This window comes from Aptenodytes patagonicus, chromosome 2 (genome assembly GCF_965638725.1).
Source record: "Aptenodytes patagonicus chromosome 2, bAptPat1.pri.cur, whole genome shotgun sequence".
NCBI classification, from domain to species: Eukaryota; Metazoa; Chordata; class Aves; order Sphenisciformes; family Spheniscidae; genus Aptenodytes; species Aptenodytes patagonicus.
Window position 1 is genome coordinate 68,783,823 of NC_134950.1, and position 25,675 is coordinate 68,809,497.

A 25,675-nucleotide genomic window follows, 5' to 3' on the forward strand; every position below is an offset into this window, starting at 1 on the left:
GGGAAGCCCGTACAATAATATGCATGTGCCTTATAACTGCATGGGTCGAAAGGATGGGCTGCCTCTTTAAAAGGTTTCCGTGAACCTGTATTGTTATAGTAAGCTCTGGTAGGGGTTGCGTGACTGCAGCAGACTCATTTGTGACCTCAGAAAAGTGGTTATGAAAGTGATCTCTTGATCAGAGGAATAGAGCTCTGCTGCCTGCCAGACCAGCAAGGCAGAAATGAGCCTCCTCCCTGCAAATCTGCCCTGGCAGGAGAAAAAATGTTCCTCTTTTGGATGCAGCATAATGATTCCTCTGAAAAATACTCGGCTTAAAACAAACTAGGCTCTAGAGTATACGTTTTCTCCAGTTAACGTTCACATTTTTTAATAAAATGTGCAAAACATTCTTTGCTTTTGCTTTTTGCAATTTGCAATGTTCATTTTCTGCCTTAAACCTATTCATCTTTTCCTTAGCATAGCGCTAATAAGTTTTGTTTCAGTGGTTATTGGACTGACTCTGGCAGCAAGTCGCAGTGTATATGCAATGAAGATCATATTAGAACTGATGAAAAAACAATGTAAACTGATGTTTATGCCACATAATGACTGTAAAACAGATCTGATGAGTCAGTAGGTAAGAAATCACCAGTTTTCATCCAGAAGACCTTGACAGAATACGAAACACTAGAAGTAATTTATGTATCATAATTCTCTTTACACATACTACTCACCTAGTATTGATCACTCAATGAAAGCTGTAATTAACTATAATTGCCTTGAAAATTGAGGCCACAATCCTATATGTTTCATGAGTGGGAGACAAGTTTCCTGTCCTTATCCTATAAGGAACACTCATTATTTCTTTGGTAGCTTGCTATGAGTCAAGGCAGCAGGCACCTTCACAGGAGTCAGACTTGCCTGTTCAAGTCAATGACACATATGCAGAAGAGTTGAAACTGGAGAAAATGTTATATTTTATTAGCTAGAACTTTGTTTCTGAAATACAGAACATTGTTTGGTTGTTCCTTGTCTTCACACGGGACAAGTCTGATAAGAACTCTGGCTGCCTTTTAATTTTGTCACTATATCTAAGTAGTCTCTGTTTTTAAAAATTGAAACGCAAATCAAAGCAGGGCCACAATTTACATTTTTAGAGCATTCAAATATTACCTTTCCTGCCTTTTTTATTATGCTTAGAAAATTTGAAGGTCCTAATTCTGGTCATTGACCTAGGGACTGTGGCATTTTTTAAAAACTTAATTTCTCTAGTGCTAAGGAGGAGAGAACACGTAAGCCCACTACTGGCCTGCTTAGGGTCTTTAGGATCTGCTTGGGATCTTTTTCTGAGCTTGGAACCTGGCTGTGAAAAAAGAGGCAAAGCAAAACGCTTGTGAGGAAGTGAAAAATGAAGGTTCTTGTAGTAATTGAACACATCAAGTGCATGCATTTTCTACTTCTGCAGAAGGTTCCTGTTCTGCAAAGCAATTTATTTTTGGACAAACCATAATGTCTTCTCTGCAGGCCCTCTGACTTACAAGGGATTCCAGTTGGGAGCAAGGTCCATCTGTTTGGATAGCTTTTCAGGACGAGTCTTTAAATGCATACATTAAAATAGTAATGTGTATAAAAACACATTAAGCATACCTGTAACATTATCAATTTAGGGTTCCGATAGTTCAATTTTTGACTTCTGTTTTTTGGATTGTTCTTCATTCTGAGCTTTTAGGTAAGATTTTCATGTTACCGGCTTTCTTCAGCATTCTAAAAAGTTCTGGAATATAGTTCAGTGTTTTAAAATTATCCTGAAAATTGATTCTGAAAGAATTTTTTAAACTTTTAGATATTCCATGATATTAGATATTAGATGTTCCTGATATTTCATTTGCCTGTACCTTGTCTCGGCATGTTCTTTTACTTCCTGAAGTAGAAAAGCCAAAGCTCAAGGACCTCCTCTCAGGCACATTTTTCCCACAGCTCATTAAGTTCATTTAACCTCTCAAGGCTTCATGCAGTCAATCTCATCATGGCAGTCTTCACAGAGCAGAAAAGACCAAAGCAAAGCAGCTCTGCCTCAGAAAGAGAGTGCTGTGTTCTGTGGGGTGTGTGTATTTATCAGTGATTGTGCAGCAGTGTGCTGTGGTATCGAGCTGACTTAAAGGTGGAGATTCTCACATTTCTTCTGTCAAGTGTGTTTGCTTATTTAAAGTACACTGGAAAGCAAATGTGGCTGTGTCATTGCCTTTAATATCTAATACAGTATGGCTGCATATATAAAGCAGATATTAAGGAATTGCTCTTATGATATTTCTGACTCTGAAACTCACGAAGCCAGATTTGGTTTTCTGCATAACATATGCACATCCTGTGCACTAAGGTCTCAGCGTGAATATTTTAGATGCAATGTTTATTTCATCTTAAAGGTTTCCTTTATCCTCTCCAGATCGTGTGCTTTGGCTATTTTTAAACAGTCTCTTGGGTGATATACTGGCCTACTGACACATGCTCTTTCAACTCTCTTCTGAAAGATACTGACTTAAATTCCCTCTTGGAGCTAGCAGGTATGAATTTAGCCCATGCCTTTCCATGCAGAGTGGTGCAAATGAAATTATAAAGGGACAAGAATGTTATAAACGTAGTAGAAATTGAGGAGTGGAAGCTCAGGAGATAGTCTGTTTGAAACATAGGCCTGGAAAAAAGGTTATCAAATCCAAAAAGGCTAGCAAATATCATGTAAATCTCACATAAGTCAGTCATCGTCAGGTTGATTTAATCAGGAAGAGGGAGAGATGCTTTCTCATACACTTTCCTAGTTGCATTTATTTTCACACTTGGTCTTTGATTTGATTTCATTCTTCAGGGACTGATTTACTAAACGTTCTAAACTGTAGATCTAAATTGAAGAGGGTAAAATGGTGCACATCTTCTGCAGCCAATAAAGACTAAAAATGTTCTGATATTCTCAAGATAGATCTGTTATGAGGACTTCATTGCATTTCTTCTGTGAGACGCAATTCTTACAGTCTCCTTTTTTAAAGTGGGGAAAATTCCAGTAGACTGTAGTTGCTTACTTATGAACACACATAGCTTTTCTCTTAGTTGCCTTTTCAGTAAAAATGGATTTTTGTCTCATTCCTTATGTTTCTGAAAAATATTTCAAACTTGAACTTATTTCAATAGGCTGTTTATCATAAAAGATTTTTTTTTTTGTTTGGATGCAATGATTAGTCACAAGCTGGTCTTTCATCATATGCTTAAATTTAGTCACATACACGCTTTCTCATAAGGTTCTGATTTTTCTTATTGTCACTTCTGTGATATACTTTGTTTCGCGTCACAGATGCTGCTCTTGTTCATCTGTTGTTTATTTTCTGTCTGCAACAAATTTCGTGGACAAGGTCGTGGCATTGCAGTGAGAATATAACAACATAAGAAATGCACTACTGTGTCACAGCAGTGGTCTATCCAGTCTGGTATTCTCATCTCCAAAACTGCTGTCTTTTATCTGCTTTAAACCATTCTTGTATTGGTGCACCAAGCACTTCACAGTCCTCATATTGTGGGGTTGGGTGAACAGCAGTTCTGCATTCAGTTTACCCATTGCCTTTACAATTTTGTAAACCTCTGTTGCATCTCTCCTCATCCTTCCCTCCTCAGTAAACAGTCACGGCCATTTTAGCCTCTCCTCAAAGGGTAGCTGCCTCTGCTGTGGACCTCAATGTCCACCGTTGTATTATTTTCATTGGGAGAATCAAAACAGAGAAAAAATGGCTGAGGGACAATGAAATAATATGACCCATATCAAAAGAGGACTACATTTTTGGACCAGAGAGAGAGAAAGTACTGGGAATTCAGAGGATATAGAGAACCTAAATTTTATTTTTCCCTGTACAGATTTTTTAAAATATCTGGACAAGGGAAAAGATGAACAGCTATTCAGCCAACAAGCCATCACGAAGGACACTTAGAAGAACTGGGAAACTCTGCAAGTTGTTTTGATAGGCCATCTGCTCCATAGGTCCTAGATTCAGTGTGTCCTGACATGCTATTCCTGTGAATATGCATGTATATCATGATCGGTGGGATTTGCTGAGATCCCACTCAAGCAATCAGGATGTGGCAGGTCAGAACACACTGCAGTACACTTAAGGCTAATGTGGATTAGTTCGGTGAAGTCTGAATCCCTCTACATAGACTTAACATGCAGTGTTTCAGTGTAGTACAGAGGAAAATGGAAACTAGAGTAAAACAAACATAAAACTACATTGATTGTACATTCTGAGGTTCTTAACTCTGGAATTGACCAATGTTAAGCAAGTTTTCTAAATACAGAATAGTTCTAAAATTTATTTTTTTCTACACTAAACTTATGCTGTAATCTCAATTCTGATTAAAAGACATGTAATTTACAAACTCATGACTTAAGGGGCAAAGAATTTGTTGGAATCATCTTAATTTTTATGAGGGATGTGGGTATTGATTTGAAAGTAGACTAAGTGGTTTGCAGATTTCTTACTCGAGGTTGCCGATAACTCAGGCTTGCGATCCATTTTGTAGTTTGACAGAATAACCCATTTGTATTTACCTTTTATGGATTTATTCAAAAGGGTGTGCAAGCAAATGCACACCCAGACAAGCTAATGTATTACAGCTTAATTAAACTAAGAATGGAATAATACAGGGATAAAATTAAGGCCCCAGGACTGAACCTATAAATCAATAAGTTCCCATCATCAAATCATCATATTTAAAGTAGTAGGTAATCAAATGGAATTATGAAGTTGAAATGGAAGACAAGTACTTGGAATAAGTCTTATATTTTGGGTAATTTAGGAGGACTGCATGTCTTTGGCAGTCTTATAACCAATATAGTCTACCAGACCAACTGATAACTCAAATATTTACTCACAGTGATGCAAACAGATCTCTAAAGTATCTTCTTTGCCAATGCGCAACGTGGGGTTGTCTGTTGGGGAGATCATCTGTTGAGTCATATGGAGAGACAAAGGTTGCAACAGTAAGCTGCAGAGCGGAAATGTGCTTTCTAGACAAGTTCTTTTGAGACTGTTGCTTGTATAGTTAGCACAAAACTCGGTTTCACATGGAGGCACAGCTTTTCTTTGGATCTGTGATCCCTCAGAAGTTATGGGATAAGGGAGATGTTACAGTCCCAGACTACATAAAAACGTGACATACAAGTGTGGTTTCTTGTGAGCCGGTTGTGTGAGATACAGACAGAATGAACCATCAAAAAACATTATAAGAATAGCTAGTAATTTAATTCACATATTCTCCATATACACACACTTTTCATGACAGCCACTTAACCATTCTCAGCATTTCTTAAATTATTCTACACATTTTACAGACCAAAAATTGTGGAAACAGGAAGTGTCCATCCAGAACTTACCCTAATGCTCATTCGCCTAAAGCCATAAGCAACTCTTACCTTACAAAATTAACCCTGTTTGTAATTAAACAATGAAAGTTTTCCTGGAGGGAATGTGAAATGTCCATTACCGGGGATACTCAGCAAAAACCCTGAGCAACCTGCCTAACTGAAGTTAGTTCTATTTTGATCAGGGTGGGGTAGACCAGATGACCTTCAAAGGTCCCCTCCAACCTACAACTTCCTGAGTTTCCGTGATTCCCTATCCTGATTCAACAAATAGGCTTGGGTTCCCCACAGGTAAAATACTTCCCAGAAGTATTGGGAAGGACTTCTGCTTCGCAGAACTCCTTGCACCACAGCACAACTGAACATAAGCAGGTAATTGTTTTCAGCTTCTCAGCTTGCCTCATCTAAATTGTATTCCCCAAAGGCACACAGACCTCTTTTTCACATGCAAGAAAAAAATACCCTGACTTGGTCGCCTCCCCAAGAAGTCCTCGGTTTGTGTTTCTTCTCTTTCACCCGCACCCTGACTCTGATGCTGCCGTTTCGCTGGACTCCCCGGTACTGCCGGCCCTGGTGTCACGCCAGCTCCATTCCAAAGACTCAGTCTGTCGATCATGAATTCCTACCCCAAGCTGATTCCCTTCCTGACACAACCTTGCTCAACAGCTAGGTCAAGAGAGAAAAGATAGGACTGATGGGTTTTAGAAGGCAGCGTGAAGAAGAGGGGGGATTTCTTCTGGGAACTGGAGGAGAGCACATCAGGACTTGCCCAAGGCAAGAGGCTCGCCCTTCTCCCCTTCTCGCCTGCTGGAAACCCTTTCTGAGATCTCATCCTTAGTATCTTGTCTGATCACCACCAAATCTTCTAACAAGCCAGATCTCTCAGGGCTGACGTTCGTAGAAAAACTATAGGAATGCGAGCTTTCTCCCTTTTCTATGTTTTTCTGTAGAAATAATTTCCATGTGTACTCTTACATACACAGACAGCAGTGGCAGCTGGATTGCCATTTTAGAAAGTTTATCCCATCTGCAATAATTTCTAAAAACACAAAACTGTCCAGTGGAATATAGTGAAACCAACCATTTTGATGATCGCTCCGGCAGCATTTTTTACTGTTTGCAAAAGGATTTGACCTCAGGGAAACGCTCCTCACCTCGCACTCCGGGTTTTCTACCCTCTCCCTGCTGCACGAGAGTTATTTTCTGATCCTTTACTTTAAGCCCCTTTGCTTTTTTTAGGCAACTTCCAGATATCTGATACAGTATATAATGAGGAATTAGGCTCCATTACACGAAGGCTTAACCTTCTCAAAAAGCATTCAGCGCTTGCCAGGAGTCATCAATATTTAACAGCTGTTGTTATTATGAAATACTTCATAGGGTAATGCGGCTTGTCTGCTCGCACGCAAGGGTTTGAATGGGCGCCAGGCCCCTGTCAGAGCCGCCGGAAGATTGACAGGCGGCGAGGCTTGCGTGACAGCGGGGCTGGGGTTAGTCAGCAGTCTGCCTCCTCCGCAGCAGGGACTTCTCCTCCCCCTCGCCTCCTTTTTGCGGGGGGTGGGACACGGGCTGGGGTCTCAGGGGGGCGAGGTGGCCCCACCAGCTCCGCGCAAGGGCCGCAGGGAGAGGAGGGCTGCCGGGCAGTGGCATCTCTTTGATGCCCCTCTCATGCGTGGGGAAAAATGGATGAGGCTTGCTGGGAAAGGGGAAAAGTGGTTCTGAAAGAAAGAGGGGACGGGATCTGGAAAGCAAACAGTTCGGTTTGTACCTTAAATAAATGTCATGCTGTACTCAAGAAACTTCAAAGGGCAGTCAGATTTCAAAGCATCTCTTAAGAAGAAGCAGACTGAGAAAACCGCTAAGTTGGGAAGAAAAACTTTGCATTATTGCTAGCATAATTTCATCTGGCATTCTGGTAGCCTCTGCAACAGAACTGAACACCATACATCTTGTATTCAGAGGGTGCATTTTGGTGCTGATTTCTTTCCCGAAGCGTTTGTGCAACCTGTATGTTGTGGCATTTCAGAGTGCAAACATCCCTTTCATATCATTTGGCAATGTATAATAACTGTTCTTTATGTTGTATATTGTTTAATTTCAGCCTGCATCTAATGAGCGCTGTCCTTATTGTCACTCAGTGTTCTCTGTAATGCAGCAAGAGGAAACAGACCATTTCAGTTCATAGCTGTATTTTTGTTAAGCAGAATTGCTCACACCGAGTGTTTCCTAGCTGTTTTGTTTTGTTTTCTTAGCATTCAGGGTAACACGCAGAGCCGATTCTTCCTGCAGCTAGAAGATCCAGGAAGAAAGACCCTGTTTTCACTTCCTTTCAAGTAACAGTTACCAAGAGTAAGACTTGTATGCATAAAGCAGTGTCTCTGAACCTGCAAGCTAGATTCAGGTATTTTCATCTGCCCATTTTAAGAAACAGTTTATCCCCTGGGCATCACTGGAGAGAAATGGTCTCACAGGCACTCCTTGTAGAAAGGCTTGAAACTGATATGCCTGTGTCATACCGAGTCTGAAGAAGACAGAACTGTCCCCTTCTTACACCTCAAATGAATCCAGACAAGGTGTTCAGATAAGAAACAGCATCCCTTCACCGCTCATTTCTCGCCTGTGCTGTTGCTTGATGCGGGTAGCCTGAGCAGTGCAAGGCCCCGGCGATGGCTGGGGTACAGTTTGACCACACATTAGTTTGTTACAGAGTTTAGCTTGGCAGATATTTTTCTAATTATTTTCTGAAGAAAGAAGTTCTGCTTGTGCAGGAAGGGGTACAGAAACACTTGGAGAATGTAATCCTATGGGTTTAAAAAGTATGGTTTTATGAGAGTCCTGAAATTTCCATCCCTCTGAACTAAAGAGTATTCTGCAACAAATAAATGTTCTGTTATTTCTGAGGGAAAGGGAATGGCTGGTTTCATGATGCTGCTATAGACTTTAAAGTGTCAGGCAGCTTTTCTCTTCTTTACAATATTCCAGATTTGGTTTTCAAGCCAAGGGGTTTGCAAATGCAGATAGTGATGCTCGTATCAGAACTGGAGGCTCAAAAGAGATCTCAGCTTTTTGCAGTGTTCTAGGGAGAGACAGTGCAGCTGTGAAAGGCTCAGCAACACTGTCTGAGTCAGTCCCATACTCCTTCAGCCAAACTTATCATCCCTTTTGTGGACTTTTTTTCTCCATTAATTAATTGTCAATTCTAACTCTACATTGTTTTTTGGTTTCCACTCCTTTCACCGCTTTCAGATCAGAAATTGGAACAATGTCCTCAGATCTTTGACCTTTCCTTCAGGAAATTGCATTGGCCGTTTTTCTTCATTTTTTTCTCCCCTCTCTTCCTCCTCCTAGCCCCCTTTCTCCCTGCCCTGTGTATTTCCACAGAGTTGTCCTTCTGTAGGACGCAGCGTTTCCAAACTTGTGGGTTTTTAATGTTGCCTGGGATTACACCATGCTCACTAGATCGCATGACCTTGCAAAACTGTCAGCTCTGGTACATGTATATCTTGTATTTATCACCCTATGGTATCAATACGCTCATTCATCTTCTTTGGCAGAACAGCTCCATCTTCTGTTTTATTTCGTGTTCTGGAAGTGCAGGCTAGATAAGTTGTGCTCAGGAAAAGGTCTCTGCTGTTCCTGCTTCCCATCTCTTCAGTTTGCCAGTTTTGAACCTAGTAGGTGAGCGCTCTATGCTGAATTGCTGACAATCTAATCCAAAGAGCTGCCTCTCCCATCGAAAGCGGTCCAAGGCTCCATAAAGCTGACCCGCAGCATTCTCCAGGCTGCCTGCAATATCATTTTTTTTCCTGCCCCATTCTTGATGTATGGGAACTCCAGCAGCCAGAATTTTTCCCCTTAGGTCACTGAGTCATCCTTTGCCGTTTGTTATTTTTTATCTTTCCACAGTTTGCTCCTCCCTGCCTACTAGAGACAGTACTCCTGCATTCTCCAGCCTTTTGTTTGTTTTCGTCATCATAGGCTTCACCTTTGCTCCAGAGGGCCACCATTTTATGGAATGGCTAAGTCTGAGCACAGCTGTCTTGGCATCAGGGCCCTCGCTATCAAGCCACCCGTCATAACCAATACTTACTTTCCTTCAGTTCTCCCACTTGATTCTTGGTGGTGACAGGGGTATCGTTAGGCTGCTCTGTTTTCTTTTCCCTATTTTTCTGCCTAGTCAGAGAACATGTTGCAATTTTCCCTCCTCACCCTGTCATGACTTGCTTTTCCTCCTCCTCATTCATTCTGGAGATCTGCATGGTTTTCTGCCTTTCTTGCTGTGCTTTCTCTGAGTGACAGGCTATCACCAGCAGTAGTATCTCTTCTGAGCTGTCACTGCAGTATCAGCCAAGCCCTGGGTGGATTAGTAAAGTATTTCCAGCGCAGGGAGGCAGAACAAGCGTGAACAGTGAGCAGCGGCTCTGCTGCCTCAGGTGCGAGGAACAAACGTCCCTATCTCTGAGGAGCTCTTGCTTCTTGGCGCGGAGGGTGTCATTCTTCTTCGGTGGTGCAATGGGTCTCCTCGCAGTCCAAGCCAGTGAGTAGGGTATGTTATGAAACGGATGTGTGTGGCCTAACATACGGGTAACTCTAGCCGGCAAAATAACATTAAAATACTTTCCATTTGGAGATGGAATTTATAGTAGCCAGACGAGCTGCGGAACAAACATCTCTTGTGCTTCTGCTGCTGTGTTTGTGTGAGCCTGAAGGCTAACAAACAGGCAGGGAGCTCTGGCCCGCTCAGTCGGGTAAAATAATAGTTTCCACTAACGATGAAGTTCAAACTGGTGGAATTTTCACGACGCCAAAAGAACGCATCAAAAAAATAAACCTTCATTTCCTCTAACCCCTCCCTGTCTGTCTTTTAACCTGCACAAAGACTGCAAACCACCATGTCAGTAATTACAAAAACATCTTTTCTGAGGGGGGAAACTCTGGAAGAGGCCATTGGAATAGGGGCTGGGTTTTTAAAAATTATTGTCACGAGTGTCCGTATGTCTGTTCTTACGGACAGGCACAGCAGAAGGCTTGGCTGACCAAGGGGAAAAAAAAGCAACCTTTTCCAATTAGTTCAAAAGGTATACCAAAATGAAAATGCAGATTGAAGAATCTGTATATCCCGTTCATAGCAGCCTAGCTTACAAATCTGAAATCACAAAATTGTTTTGGCTGGAAGACATGGGTAGGGATCTGTTTTAGGCAGCTTGGCATTTTCCTGATGTGTTTTCCCATGCCCAGGGGAGGGATTTATTACATCTAATTATACCTTTGAGATGATTGCTTTGGGGTAATGACCGACATTATCACTGGCGGCAAATATTTACAATGTAACCTAAAAAACATCACGAATATTCAGTCAGTGTGGTTCTGTGTTGCCATCATCTATTGTAAAATGCTGATGTATCTTGCAACAGTCCCTCACTAGGCTGTTATGTTGATAAGGGGCTCTTGCACAGCCCTTTGGAAAGGAAGTGACTCCATTTAGATCATATCCTCGGTCATTTGCAACAAATACTAATCAAACCATTTAAAAATGTAGACCTTTTTCTTAATTCGGTATCTTAGGAAAAATTTAAATCCCATTGTCGTGACTTTTAGCAACAAGCTCAGGAGCATTAGAGGCTTGCTGGCTGTCTCCTCTTCTTATTCCGATTTGGTATAAACTATTCCTGTCTGTCTCATCCCTTCTTTTTTTGGATTATTAACCATCTCTGGTTGTGGCTGCTCCAGCTCTCCTTTAGCTGGCAGGGACAATGTGTACCAAATGTCCCAGCTAATCTCACTGGTATGCTCTCCTCTCTCATTCTCTCCGTGCAAAGGAGAACAAACAGAAAACTGAATCTCTGTTTGCTACCGGGATATTTGTATGACCCATCTCTGGGATGGGGCAGTAAGAGTGAAGCTGACTCCTTAATTTTTACTGACCAAATGACAAAGACAGGTTCCTGTCATACTCTCTAGATGATGCAGAAGCCCAATGTATCAGGTGATGTCCACCTTCTCAGAAATTCTTTCATTATCCCCAGAAATGGGATTGTATTTCAGGGATTTTTCTATGGGATATATCGATATGAAGACTTTAATCTGAGTATTCAAAGATATTTCAGATCAAGCAATGATAACCCATGCATGGCAAGAGCACTCACCAGTTTTGACTCCCATGAAGGTTTTCATTATTATTGGGAAAAATAAATGCAATTTTAATCTCTAGTGAGAGATTTTAATGAATTTCATGTAGTAAATAACCTGCTAAAAAAAATGAAACAGTTTAGGAACATTCCCTTGAAGCTTACAGTCAGGCTCAGACTTGTAGAAGTGAATAGGGTAAAGTGAGACTGAAAATAATCCGATGCCAAGAAGGTCAGCACTGAAAGTAAGAAACTTATTTCAGTCCCTTGTCTTCTGAGCTATATAGGCATTTCATTATATTGTCATAATGCATATTTTTATATACAAAACAACTTGCTAACTTTCTTTTGTTTCTTTCCTGTGGGTTTTGGTTGTTGCTTTACGTAGAGTACACTAATGGAAAAAATATGTTCAATAAAAAATGTGATAGATATTTCATATAAAAAACATCTGGACTGCCAAATATGTATCTATCTCCCTCACAGCAAAAGAAAGTTGTCAGTAACTGAGATCCAGACCACAAAGACAGTAACTCCCAATTAAATCAATGCATGTTAAGTGCCTAAATAAGAATTTTAGTCTAGCGGCCCTAATGGTTATGATTTCTAAATTGACAATAACTCTTTCCAACAGCCATTCAAGAAAAGCACTTTAAGAAGCAAGTTGGCCAAACGATAAAAGAAGACAACGTATCTAACAAGACTGCTGTACAAGAGGGTGGACTTCTACTAGAGGTGAGTGAAAAAATGCTGTCTTTTCTGGCTCTAATTTCTTCGGTTTGATCATATATTCAGGTTAATGCTTTGTGGCAACTTTGAACAAATGGTCGGTCTTGGTGTGAGTCATTCAAGAATCACACTTGTGAGCACTTCTTGCAAGAGTAAAACTGGCAGTCATGATAGTCCCGGTCAGTCTCTGTTTGGGCAATTGTACCTTACACCCCCACATCCTTGAAATTACCAGTGAACTCCAGTGGGCCGGTTCACAGTTCTTTTTCACTTGGAGTGATAGCAGAGGATTATTTTACTTGGCCCATATTTTGAGAGTGCCAACAGGAGCTTGCCTGGTTTCTGTCTGAGTTAAGATTATTCTGGGATATTTTAATTTATCGTACTTCCTCAGCTCTGTGCTCTGAGGGAAGCCGTGTGTGCAGAAGCTATTCCTTCTGTGTATTTCTATCCCCTTTAGGATGACTTTATATTGGCAGAGCAGCATAAAGGGGCCATACTGTTACTGAGAATTGGATCCATTAATCTGGATGAAGAATTAATACTGCTGTGAACTACTGAACCAGCTAGAGCACAGCAGTCCATCCCAGATACATCTGCATTTCAAACACATGATGTAATAATGCCTTTTATACACTGAGGTCCTTGGAAATTCCTGTGTGATTCCTACATATGTATAGTTGTTTTGGATAGGATAATATTCATGGTATAAAAATTGTGTTTTAATCACAGCTCTGAGATACACGTAAATGGAAATTAAATAGTAGCCTCCAGCAAATAAATGCTGTATACTATTAAAGAAAAAAGACATTTTATCATGGGATCCAATATCATATGTCATTCAAGTCTATGGAATGGAAACTGGCACCCTGCTTTCCTTCCTCTTAATACTTTAGAAGATTTAAATTTTGTATTTCAAAGCAAGTAACACAGAGGCATCTGATTAGTTGGTGCTAGTGCCAAAATGAGATGCTTGGCTGTCAGGTATTATTTGCAATCATTTCCATTCTCAATGAATAGGGAGTACAGGGCGTACAATAAATGATAAATATGGTGAGTATCTAATTTTTAATAAGGCTCTCCTATCTTTAGTCTATGTTTGGTTGGGTGTATATTACATGCCCACAAGTTATAATCATTAAGGCTCTTCAAACAGTAGCCCTACTGCTACGAGCACATGGAGAGAACACTGAAACGCAATCTCAGGTAGGTTACAAGAGACTAATACTACTGAATATGCTAATGGTCTGCTTACTACAGGGTACATAAGAGTCACATTCCTTTTGAATATATGGGAGGTATTTTATCCTGGATCATACTTAATGTGGATCATTAACTAGATGATTAAGTGCATGTTAATATGAATGTATTCACCAGGCTTCGTTTATGGGCATGTCTGACCTAGAGTAAGAGGATGAATTTTCCTTAGGCCTTGCTGGGAATGCTCCCTGGGGACTGAGTTTGGCTCGGATGCTCATTCAGTGGCCATGGCATGTGAAGAAAAGTGGGTTTTTTTGTTGTTCAACCAAATTCACCATGTTGGTTATTAGGGACTGTGGGGTTTTAACTAAATAGTTGCATTTGTGATTCCTTCCAAGGAGAAGCAAACAATCCTGCCAGTGGTTGCTGTGCTTTGTATATTGACTTGTGAATCTGGCCACTTTATCGGCTCTCAAAAGATATTTTTCAGCTGTCAAAAGCTGCTTTCCTTCTTGTGACACCACCTTGCACTGTGCAACCTCTCCTAGATGCTTTATATAATACAAACCAGAATGATCACCAAAATATGTGTGAATAGTACTGTCCCTGACTGTAATGTTAACGGAAAACCAGTGATAACTGCCTTTTATTTTCCTAGTCGGTATGATCACTGTGCTCTATGTACAGATAGAAATATGGAATAACAAGAACCCTAATTATTGGTAAATAATGTATCTGTGACTCTTGAGTCTTGGAACAATGCAGTACTTCCCCTTTCAGCTTGAAAGAAATGAATGGAATTAGGCTGTCTTCAAAGTATGTTTAAAATGTTTTTTATTTCTAAAGGCCTCTGCCACAACATGTGTTTTTTATTTAGAATTTTATAGAGATTTTTTACAGCTATAATCAAATAGCTTTCATCAGCAATCATAGAATAAACAATGATAGCAGTTTATCAAAGACTTTTTAGTGGAGCACAGCAGGTATCTAAATAAATAATTTCTTCCAGTGTTTTAAGATCACTTCTTCTGGATAAGAGAGTCTTTTCTTGCCATCTTTGTTTCCCTTTGGAGGGAAGACAAAGTTCTAAGAACCAAAGTCCAATTTTATTAATGGTCTTTTTGAGTATACCCCATTCTTGCAATCTTTGCTCTCCTTGGAGACTTCAGACTCCAACTGTTTGACTGCAGTAATAATTTTTAACTTTGCACTTTCAAAATATTTTCCAAGACAGGTGGTATTGGAACCCTTGTGCCACATGCCTTCTGGCAGAAAAGGGCCACATTCAGTTTCTGAAGCCTGTTACTGAATACTTAAAGAACACTGGGCCAAACCCATAACCAGAAAAGTGGGAAAATAACTTGTATTGGCAGTCAATAAATCCAGATAGAATTTATGGGGTGATGGGGTGGAGAAACACAATGAAATGGTGACTTGGAAAAATAAGAATGAATCACTGGTGGGTATCTAGGCAATAGCCTTGATTGCAATAATCATCTCATGGCTGTTAGCCACCTCCTACTCTTCCCCCCAGCTATGCTGCACTCACAGTCTCAAGCCCAGACTCAGAGTCTACACTGTTGCGCAGGTAATTCCTCATCCCAAATGCACGTGTAATTTTCATGTGTTACGCTATCCTATCGGGAGAATTAAATGTCTGTTGTCAAGAGGGAGGCCCTCTCTGGACCTGTTTTCTCAATGACATGCAGTCAGGCAGTGGCCCCATCATCACCACTGACGCTGCTTCTTGCGTAATTATCACCCATATACTAAGCAACACCCTGTTAAAATTGTCACTTGGACTTTATTGATCACCTCACAGTTGCTCCTGCAGTTTTTCTGCTCCTTATGGAAGAATCACTGATGTTCAAATGTCTGTCTCAACACTTGCTGCTGAAGGAGATGTCTTGATGGCCTTTCCTTCCTTCTTTGTTATGTCTGTTGGTCTTCTATTCTGCTGTTGTAGTCTGCAGCATAGGATTTATGGTATCTGTCTCCAGATGTACTGGACATAACTCTTTTCAGGTGTGAAAATAGTGTTTTATATCCAAAATGTCACAAAAATTAAAAAGAAACCTGGATATTCCAGGCAGCTCCCAAACAGATGCTAATAGAGTAAGACTGCCTGGTTCTGTCATGCCCCATCTCGCTGATGAATACTGATAAAGGCCAGACCTGGCCTGTTTTGTCATTTCCGTGCTCACCGGCAGCTCACAGTCTTTCAGGGAAGGTCCATGTTGTTTTCAGAATGTTCCAAGCCACTCTTTTGCCCAGTCCACAGACAGATTTCCACGAGTCCTCTACTCTTCAGGCTTCAGGGCACAAGAATCACATTTCTCTGGCTTTGTCTCATGTTTTTCTTTATGGCTGCACTGAAGATGCCAGTCATCATACTATCCTGGTATTTCTTATTCAGTGACACTGTACATTTACTCTTCCTGAGCAGAGATAGTTAGCTATGCATGCCCAAGCTACCTTTTTCCTGTTGAAAACAAATAGTGACATGTGGCTGAATAACAAGGTGTTGGATTTGGTTGCTATTTCACTATAAACCCCATGCATGGGAGCAAGAAATGCAAGACCTTTCAGGCATAATTTGAATTACAACCCAGAAGGGTGGCTGCAGGCTCAACATGTCTGCGCACTGAAGAGAAAAAACCCGTAGCCTATTTTTCGGTACATAGTTCAGAGTGACAACAGGCTCCCTTACGGAAGCCTCCACGGCATTGCTCTGATGCCGAAATCACCTGCTCTTTCAATGGGAACATCTGCACCTCCCTGGTTCTGCAGCCCACCCCACCCTTCCGGAGCATCTGGTGGCAACTACGCCAATCTTTATTCAGTTTAGCACGTCAGGAGACTGCCCAGGAGACCCGTGCACTCAGTGTATACGCTTAGCAGCAGGCTGCTGAATGCTTTGGAATCTCCTCGTGCGTATGAAAGGGACTTTGTTTCTTCTGGCCAAACACAGGACAGACCTCTTAGTTTTCACCAATGGCAGAAAAAGAAAATTATTGACATTTTCTATATTAATCTATGGCAAAGGTCTCATTCTCCACCCTTCCTAAACAGTACTATAATTACAACTTACTTATTTAAATTTTTAGACAATGACTGTCAGATGCCTGGCATCTTAAAAAATATCTTAAAATCACAGACATATGGTCTTTTTTTTAAACAAAAACAAAGAAATAACTTCTTCAAAATCACGTCTGTCTTCAGAAGTGGAGAAAAACAGTGAAAGCTCGTTTTGGTGGTGCGGCCCTTATAACTCTCCACTGGTATCAATAATCCTAGCTTCATTACGTTAACTACTTCATCATCTAAAGTTGGATTTTTCAAACTGAGCTTCTGTGTTTTGTCGGCATGCTTTTGTTCTACCATTCAGCAGAAGAATTTTGCTGATTTGAGTTGTAAGTGACATGACTAGTGAGGCAATTCAGGTATCTAGCTACTGAACCAGCAGCATTTGTGCTTGGAATTGACTGTTGGTGCAAAGCAATAGCATAATCAGGTATAGGCACTTTATCACACAGGCAAGACCTTTATATATTATTTCTTAATTCCATATCACAGATTTGGGCACTATTGTGAATAGGAAATTTTGGTTCTTGCTTGGTAGTTCCCACTGAAGTTAGCGAGGCTTTTTTTTCATTAGCTTTAATACCAAATAAAACCCAAGACTTCTTAATCAAAAACAACGAAAGTCAGACTTTTTATCTAAGTAAAGGATTCAGGATTTGATACAATGCAAGCTTGAAGCATATTATTTAACATGATGTCGTTACCTTAAAAGTGGCTGCAAATAATAAGCTTTCTGGGAGTTACTTGGAACAGAGAGGTGTATGTGCACATTTTGGCACTGAAAGGTATTTCCAGGTGGCCTCTACTGACAGCTTGAACTAGAGTTCAAGTTTCATTCCAAGGGAGTTGGAAAATGATACATTAGAAAACATCCTATTGGTGCTGTTCTTCACTCTGCATAAGGAAATAACATAGGAAACCCTTTTCCCACTTGGTTTCCTGTAATTTTTTTAAACTTGTTAGTCTAATTCCACTTCCTCCTTCCAAACTGATTTATGTAATCAGTACTTGATAAAACTCTGTTATTGAAAAAGGTACTCCAGTTTGAATTTCAGTCTGAGAACAAGAGAATTTACTCTTCCTGTTATTTTTTTAACTTGAACTTGAAAAGGAAAATTGGGAGTCAGACAAAAGTGCGTGGTTGTTATACGGGGCTATGACCAAGGCACGGACTTCAGAAATCAAAAGCTGGTAGAGAGAGAGGTTTTGATTTATTCTGGTCTTGAATTCCTTTTCAGCTTCCAACGGTGCTGACTCTCTTAGTACAGTCCTTCTAAAGTAAATCCTGTTAGATGATGATATAGTGCTTCACCTTTTAATCTACTGGTTTAAAATGGGGCCATCAAAATAGGAAGTTCTCATAAAAAGCTCATAGTCTCAGTGCATTTTCTTTTTCAATTAATGTAACTTTTAAAAGTTACCCAAACAACCCTTTTGCTTTCCTTTGTTTTCAAACATGAACCTTCTCCCAGTAATTCAGATGACATGATTTAAGCTGACATTAGTCACTTGGGATGACTTACAGAGAATTTATCCATGAAAAAAAGAGCCATAAATGGGGTCAGGAGTAACTTGCCATTTTATCACATGCGTACATTCACTTTCTTCTTGCCAGGCGCAGGCAAAACACAAAGGAACATTTCAGAGGCCCTGGTCCCTTTTTTTTTTCTTAGCAAATAGGCGTATTTCTAAAATCCAGACTTGAAATTTGGCATGGCCACAACTTTATGCAAAAAATATCCTTTCTGTTGCCCTTTAAACAAATAACTAATGTTCTCGCTTATTCCTTTCTTCTTTTTTTTTTTTCTTCTCAAACAAATCTGGACAGAAAAGCCTGTGACCTCTAAATACCATTTGCTCTCTCCTCCAGTCCTTAGTGCTACTGTTATGACTGTAACGATCACGATGCTGCCACAGCGCTGAGGTTTCTGAAGTACAGGCGGTGGCACCCTCCAGCTTGACAGAGGGGCAGAGCAAAACAAAAAGATGTGATCCCCTCCCTTCAGATTTGCAGCCTAAATACAAGACAAGTGATGAAAGATACATTTTGATGGGCAACACAGTGTGTGGAAATAACGAACAAAATGGTAACCACGATTGCCAGTACTCATAGTGTATGAGCAGCTTGACCTTTGCCAGGACTTTTGCAAGAGTTTTAAGGAGGGATTCGAAGGAGAAAAATCAGATACCCCTGCAGAGGCTTGCACGGAGCCTTTTAGCAAAATGCTTCTCTAACGTGAAATGACAGGTTGTAATTGAGTGGGGAGCGAGCTCTGAGCAAATCAGAAAATCAGGACAAGCAGCTTATGTTTAATGTGATAGAGAAGGGGGAGCAGGCAGCCAGCACAGGTGTGCAGCGAGGAGAGACAGTTCGCATCCTCTCTGGTTTGCACTGGCATCAGAAAAGTTGGCTTCCATTTGTCGTATGAGGAGGCCTAGCTGAGAAATTTTATGTGTACCAGTGAACGGAGAAGCTGTCCATCAGCAGCATTAAGGTAAAGAATCAATAAGCTTCGGGCACAGACCAGATGTGGGTCCAAATTAAGATTGCTGTTGCTGTCTCCAGACTGTTCATCACAGCCAACTCCACCTGAGCTCACTTTTCACAGCCGCGTCCTCTGTTCCTGCTCAGGCTATTTCAGTGCCTCTGGAGGCGGTCCAGCAGCCACGTGACTTCCTCCCCAACAAAACATATTCTCCCATTTCAGCTCCATTAGGTTTTTTCCTCAGTGACTTCAGAGCTAACCCTTGGCAACCGTTCTCGCCAATCAATAGGTTCAATATCTGTATGTGAGCGATGCGTCATATAGATGCATTGGGATTTAGTCTGCTACTGGAACTGGACTTCTTGCATTCAAGTAACGAAGGCAATCATAACCCACTGTTCCTTCTGCACTAATTTCTTTATGAGCATTTGCTTTTGGGGAAACGTCCTGTTTTTGAAGATGGCACAGTCATGTATTGTAAAAAAAAAACTCAGAAGAAATAGAAATACACTTTAAATAATGCCTATTATCATAGATAATTGCAATCTTACGTTGTTTAACTGGTCTTCAACTGATTGAAGTGAAATTATAAATCAGTAGCCTAATCTGTAGTTATAGCTGACGCTTGCTTCCAGTATATTCCTCATTCTCAACTCAGAAAAGCTAATGACCTTCAGCCTTGCTATCTTCTCAGTAAGGTGAAGTGACGAGCAGGAAGGCAGGTCCAGGCAAGATTGTGTGTTGTCTTAAGAATTTTTGCAAATTTGCAGTGATTTTGTTTTGTCATTATGAAGGTTTCAAAAGAAAAACTTACATATTTTACTGGAAATATTGAGTACATTTCAATTTTACTTTTTGCCTACCTCAGTTAATAAAACTTGAATATGCTGTTTGACGAGTTTGAACTGAAAAGAAAACTGCTATGAAAAAGCATGATGTTGACCATTAAATGTACTGTTTCCTATTAGCAAGTATATAGTATTGATTTGGAGACAGGAGGACAGATAGGCACCCTTCAAAGAGTTCTGTTCCTGTTCCAAGAACTTCAAGAGAAATCACCATCATTCTGATTTTAACTGTCCCTGACATTTTATGAGTAGAAAAAAGAAAAATTAGATCGTTTTTGTATCCCATTGTAATTGCAGTTATTCCAGGAATTCCTAGCTGCAAAAGCTGATGGTGGCCAACAGCAGGCATTTTCCCCAACATGTTTTACACCTCCCCCCCTCCTCCCAGTACTGCAATGCCCCCCGAATTGTCCAGTAACTGAGATCGGGCTTTTTTTAGCCATAAGAAAACAAATGTCTGCTCAAACTAAAGCAGGGGCTTGCAGAAGGGCCTTGGGGAGGGGTTCATGTAGTCTATAACTCAGCTTAAGATTTGCAGTCGTTGCTGCTGGTTAGAGGAGTTGTCTCTAACTTTCCATCTTTACCTCTTTCCAGACAATCCACTGTCATCCACTTGATATCTAGATTAGAGAAAGTGTTGCTTACCTCTCCGGGTCAGCGTAACACATTAATAGCAGAATTCTCACCTGCTGCCAGCGTGGGATAGGGTGTGTTTTATACATGATACTTACAGGATATAAAACATGCATAAGATGGTAACTAGCATAGTAAGACAGTTCCCAGAGTCAAATTCAGGAATGCCACACTCCCTAAAAAATCCACTGACATGAAATGGTGTTTTAAAAAGCTGGTTTAGCATATATTATTGAACAGAATGTGAAATACAGATTGCTTTGCTCTTCTCCCCACCCCCTGAAATAGTTCTGTGTTAGAAAATGTGATATATAGTGCTAAATACACAGAAAAATAGTGTTCTGAAATTAGGACATCACATTCTGTTTACAGTATATAGGCTACAACATTGTCTTTTTTAGGTTTTGATTCCCTGCAGAAAGAGATGTCTGCCATTCATGCTCGTTAACAGTTTGCAAGTACAAATAAAAGTCAGCTGTGGATGGAATATTATGATGGCTTCTTCTCTTCAGGACTCGATGCACTTATATGTAAATAACACTAAAAAAAATTCCAGACATTTGGTACTTACATATGTCTAATTGTCCAACATGTTGGATAAATATTACTCAAGACTCTTTTCAGTAAGTTATTTCTGTGGAAGATAATGGGTAATCTTACTACATTTGTTATTGCAAAGGCTACCTAACTAAATTTGTTATTACAAGTGCAGAGTAGTGAGCAATTAATGCTTCATTTTGAGTCTTCTCAAATGGAATTAATCAGGCTTGCATTTTCTATATTGAAATTGTTGAAGAGAAGACTGAAAAGCCCAGAGCAGCTGCAGAACTCAGAAAGAATGAAGGGCTGAACTTGCACTGAAGATACGATATTGCCCCAGCTTTGCTTCCATCTGCGAATACAACATCTGCTTTTGAGGAAGTGAAATGAGAAACTGCATAAATCAATATAAAGATTGTTTCTATTTCCAAGTGTAGTCCAGAGCATAGTATTTGTGAAAGAGCATTGACAGTAGGGTTCCATTACTGGTAGAGCACAATTTTAAATTCAACATCATGATTAATAAGGAGGCTAAAGGAAAAGATATACAAGATATCCTTTCATGATAATTGCTAAGGTAAATGGCACGTTACTCATCCAAGTACTCACTAGCATATCCAGTAATCATGATACCTATTTCTATGTATTAATAAACAAAATGTGTTTTTCTGACAATTTTAGAATTAATGATTTGAATATTCTTCTTCTTTGGATTACTATAAATAGTCTCTGGTACTTGTATAATGTCCATTCATCTCAGGTAGTATTTATATACTCACTTCCCATATGAAATCCTAACTGGTAATGCAAAGAAAAGAATCGTGAATTTTTTACAATTAGATGTGAGAAAATCCACCAAACCTTGCCATCAATAGCAAGCATTGTTGGTGTTAATAATTTATTCTAAACAAACACACCATGTAACAAATTTGTACTGAGGTGTTTGGTGTCACCCATGAATTCACTTTTGCAGCAACAAAACCTTCCCTAACCTGTCCTGAAGCTATTAGTCGCTGGTACTGCTCCACTCTGGAAGCACGGTCTGTATTCTCGTTTCCAGTGTTTAGTACGTGTGAAAACAATGGGATTCAATTGTCATGTATCTCTTTCTAGAGTGCACCACATTAACTTTCTGCACATACAAAGTCAAACGATGCTTCAGATCAATCTGCATACAGCTCTTCTTTCTTAATACCATCTTGGGCAGAGCGGTTGGTTTTGAGGCATCGGGCTCATCAGAGGCCAGCAGTTCATGCATATAGTAAAGAACCCTACCCCAAGGACTTGACACAGACTAAGCAAGCTTTGTTACAAAAGCTTAGCTTGGAAGGAAAGTATAAGGAAAGAAAAACTACGTTTACAATTTTGCATCATGCATCAAAACAACTTTAGAGGCAAAGTTGTTCTTGGTTGTGTCCAATACTTACTACATATCAAGCATCCAAAAAACAACATCACCGTGGTTTAAAATGCGTTTACATGTGTGCACACATTACAATCTCACCCTCCGGGGAACTACTATGTTTTCTTGAAAGTTTATAGCTCATGATTACCAGAGCCCAATGACTTACATTTTCCTAACTGATTTCCAGGAGGCCAGTTTTGTCTGCTGCCTCTTGATGAGCCACAGCATTCCAGCTCCCTCGTTAGCCTGAAGACACATACATAAACAAGTATCTCCAAAGTTGCCCTAATTCCTTGGTGGAAGTGATGGGATACTGAAAAACGGAATAAGGAGAAATTTTACCAGCTGAATGGCTCATAATCATCCATGCCTTTCAGACGGCACAGCTGTTCCCTCCAACAGTAAACGGGAGGGCCAGAGCTCAAATTCTTCTGGCAACGTGAATAATTTTTGAAAATTTTGCCAGGCCCTGCTCTGGGTAGCGCAGCACTAGATGCTGAATTTCCATACTGTCTTTGAGGAGCCTGAAGTGATATCCAGGCTCAAGGAGATAGGCAGGAATGTGAACTTCGTTTTACCTGGGAAGACAAGAAGAGTGAAAGGGGCTTAATGATCATATGTACGTATTTCTTTGTATTTGAAAAGAAACATTTCTGCTGTCTATGAAAACCAATCAATCAGATTGAACACTTTCTCTCCGAAAGGCTTCCCATATAAACCCATGGCTGTAGGCTTCAGCCTGTAGGATTTACTTCCTCCTCTGGCTCAAATGATGGAAATTCATCTTCTGTTTTGTTTCTTTTGCCTGAAAACTAAGCAGTACATGCAAGCCTTTGATCAAAACTGAATGCTAAAAACAATTCTGCCACTCCCCCTTTGCATGAAATAGTGCTTACTCACAGAAATATTCCTTTTGAAGTTGCTTTGTAGATACCAGAGAAATACATAAGAGTCCGGAGGGCTAAGAGATACTGTACTTGTTGAGCAAAGGCCATATTCTGATGTCACCAGATACGGTATTTCTGAATAGTCTTTTATGTGGGGTTTTATTTCAGGGTTCTGTAAGAGTTTCATTTTTTTTCAGTTTATAAAGAGAACCTCAGGGATTCCAGCGGGATTTTTGAGAAGGGCAATTATGAGTCCTAAAAACACCAGTGGAAAGAAATACTGATTCACTAAACAATACAGTTAAAGACAGAAGACACATTAACTGTCTGCATTTTCCTCCTAATACTCATAAGACAAGAACGAGTATATCATTTCCAGAGTTTTTAAATAGCTACTTATTTAGATCACCAGAAAATGGCCCCATCCCACATAGGATGCAAAAACCCAGCGATCCACTATTAAATGAAACTGTTCCAGATAAACTGCGAGCCAACTGACCCTGGAAATTTAGTACCCAAGTTGCGTGACTTGAAAATCTGTTCAAAGCAAGGCATGGCTGCAGGCCTTGACTGTTGTACTTTAGTAACCATAGTAACATGGTCTCTGGAGACCTAATGCTAGTGAGTTTTCCTTTATTTCAAGGAAGAGTAATAAGAGAAATGTGGCTTGGAACTTGTTCTCTCCCCCCCCCGCCCCCCTCCTTATTTTTACTATGCTATGACCTTGACCAAAATATCTTTGAAGTATTTGCTGGCTGATTTTCTGCTATGGGACCAGAAAAAATATCAGGATATATAAAGGACCTTGCCAAAGGAAGTCCTATCTTCCTCAAAATATTTGCCTTCATTCCCAAAGAGAACCTCTTGACTAATAATGTTTCAAAAACTTCTCAATGGAAGGAACTGATAACTTCCATCTCACAGCTACTGCGGGCACCAGAATAATGTCGTAGTTTCTTTGAACTGACAGATTAATTGTTTTTTGTTTCAGTAGCAGGTGCAGCTTTTCGTGAGTACGTAATTGGATGTACATGTTTTTTCAAAAGAACACAGGCCCCTGTCTGGTGCTAAGCTCTTTTTCTTTTTTCCATTTGGGAAAAAAGAAAAGTGATTTCATTTTTTAAGTACAATGTAGAAAACTCATGTAAGTGTTTTTAAAAAGCCAAATACAAACAAACAAATGTTCACAACACATACTTAAGTCTGTCTCACATGTTTCAGCTATTATCCTGGATTAGAAATTCCATCTGTCATTGAATCCATATGGTTTACCAAATGGCAATTTACAACCATGTATTTTTCGCAAATTTGAAGTTAGTTCGTTTTTGTTGCAAAAGTTTTAATGTCCACACTAATATCTTTGTGTGTGTCTGTCTGTCTGTTTCTATGTGTGAGTGTGTCCCTGTGTGCTTGTATAAGTGTATGCAAATTGGTAAAAATTGTGATAGGATGCAAGTGGACTTTATTGATTAAAACACACACGTTGTACACAAAGCAAATAACATCGACGTTGAGCCATGGAGTTTGGTTATTTCCTCCTCTAAATCCAAGAGCCCTATTTTAAGCTTTCCATTATTTCTACCGAAAGGAATCAAGTGAAATGAGGAGAGCTGCTTTTATTTCTCTGGGCTGTCCCCTTTGTGTTTTGGGCAGACATGTGCTTACATCAGGGAGCACAAACTGCACGGGTATGAGGCTGGTCCGTGTCCTCTTTCCCTTCTCCTCCCCCCAGGGTATCGATAAACCAGGCAGATGGCTGCTGCGGTTCTGACACAGCACACCAGTGCAGCCTCCCATTCACTGGGAACGAGAGAAAGCTATCACTGAGAATTTTATTTGAGTAACTGAGAATGTTTAAAATCATAAGTGGAGCCATATACTTTGTTGTCCTGTTTAACGTGAGACCCGGTAACTTAGAACAAAAAAGCTGGGAATATGGACTGAAGCTGTCTCTCCCTTCCACTCAGTCTAACAAATCACTAGGATTCTGGCCAGAATAATGGAAAATCTCTACGCAGTGTTACTGTTAAGGGCTTGAGTATGGAGTTGTATATAATACCTGAGAGATTTATTGAGAGGTCAGAAGAGGTCTTTTCCGACTAATTTGCAGTCACTACTACCCACTTCTGGGGTACCAGACCTGTGCTAGCAAACACCCTCCTCCTTTTCCCCAGCTGTGGTAAGTAGGTAAGAAAAGTATAAATCTCAGCCCTACTCAGACTCTATTCAGAGTCCTCTGTGCTACAGATGTCAGGTTTCACATCGAACTGCATTTTAGGGTAATATTGAGAAAACAGAAAAATTTGCAGTCATGGGTAAGACTTACTGGTTATGAAGTTTTACTCTACGTCCAGC

At 40.2% G+C, this 25,675-nt stretch overlaps 1 protein-coding gene across 1 annotated transcript in view; it reads left to right on the plus strand.

Moving 5' to 3' along the window:
* AHRR (aryl hydrocarbon receptor repressor) overlaps positions 1-25,675 on the plus strand; it is an 87,869-nt gene that overhangs the window by 47,691 nt on the left and 14,503 nt on the right. Inside the window, exon 4 of the mRNA XM_076332231.1 lies at positions 12,143-12,243. Coding sequence (XP_076188346.1) covers positions 12,143-12,243 — 101 coding nt within the window. The remainder of the gene's footprint in view (positions 1-12,142; positions 12,244-25,675) is intronic.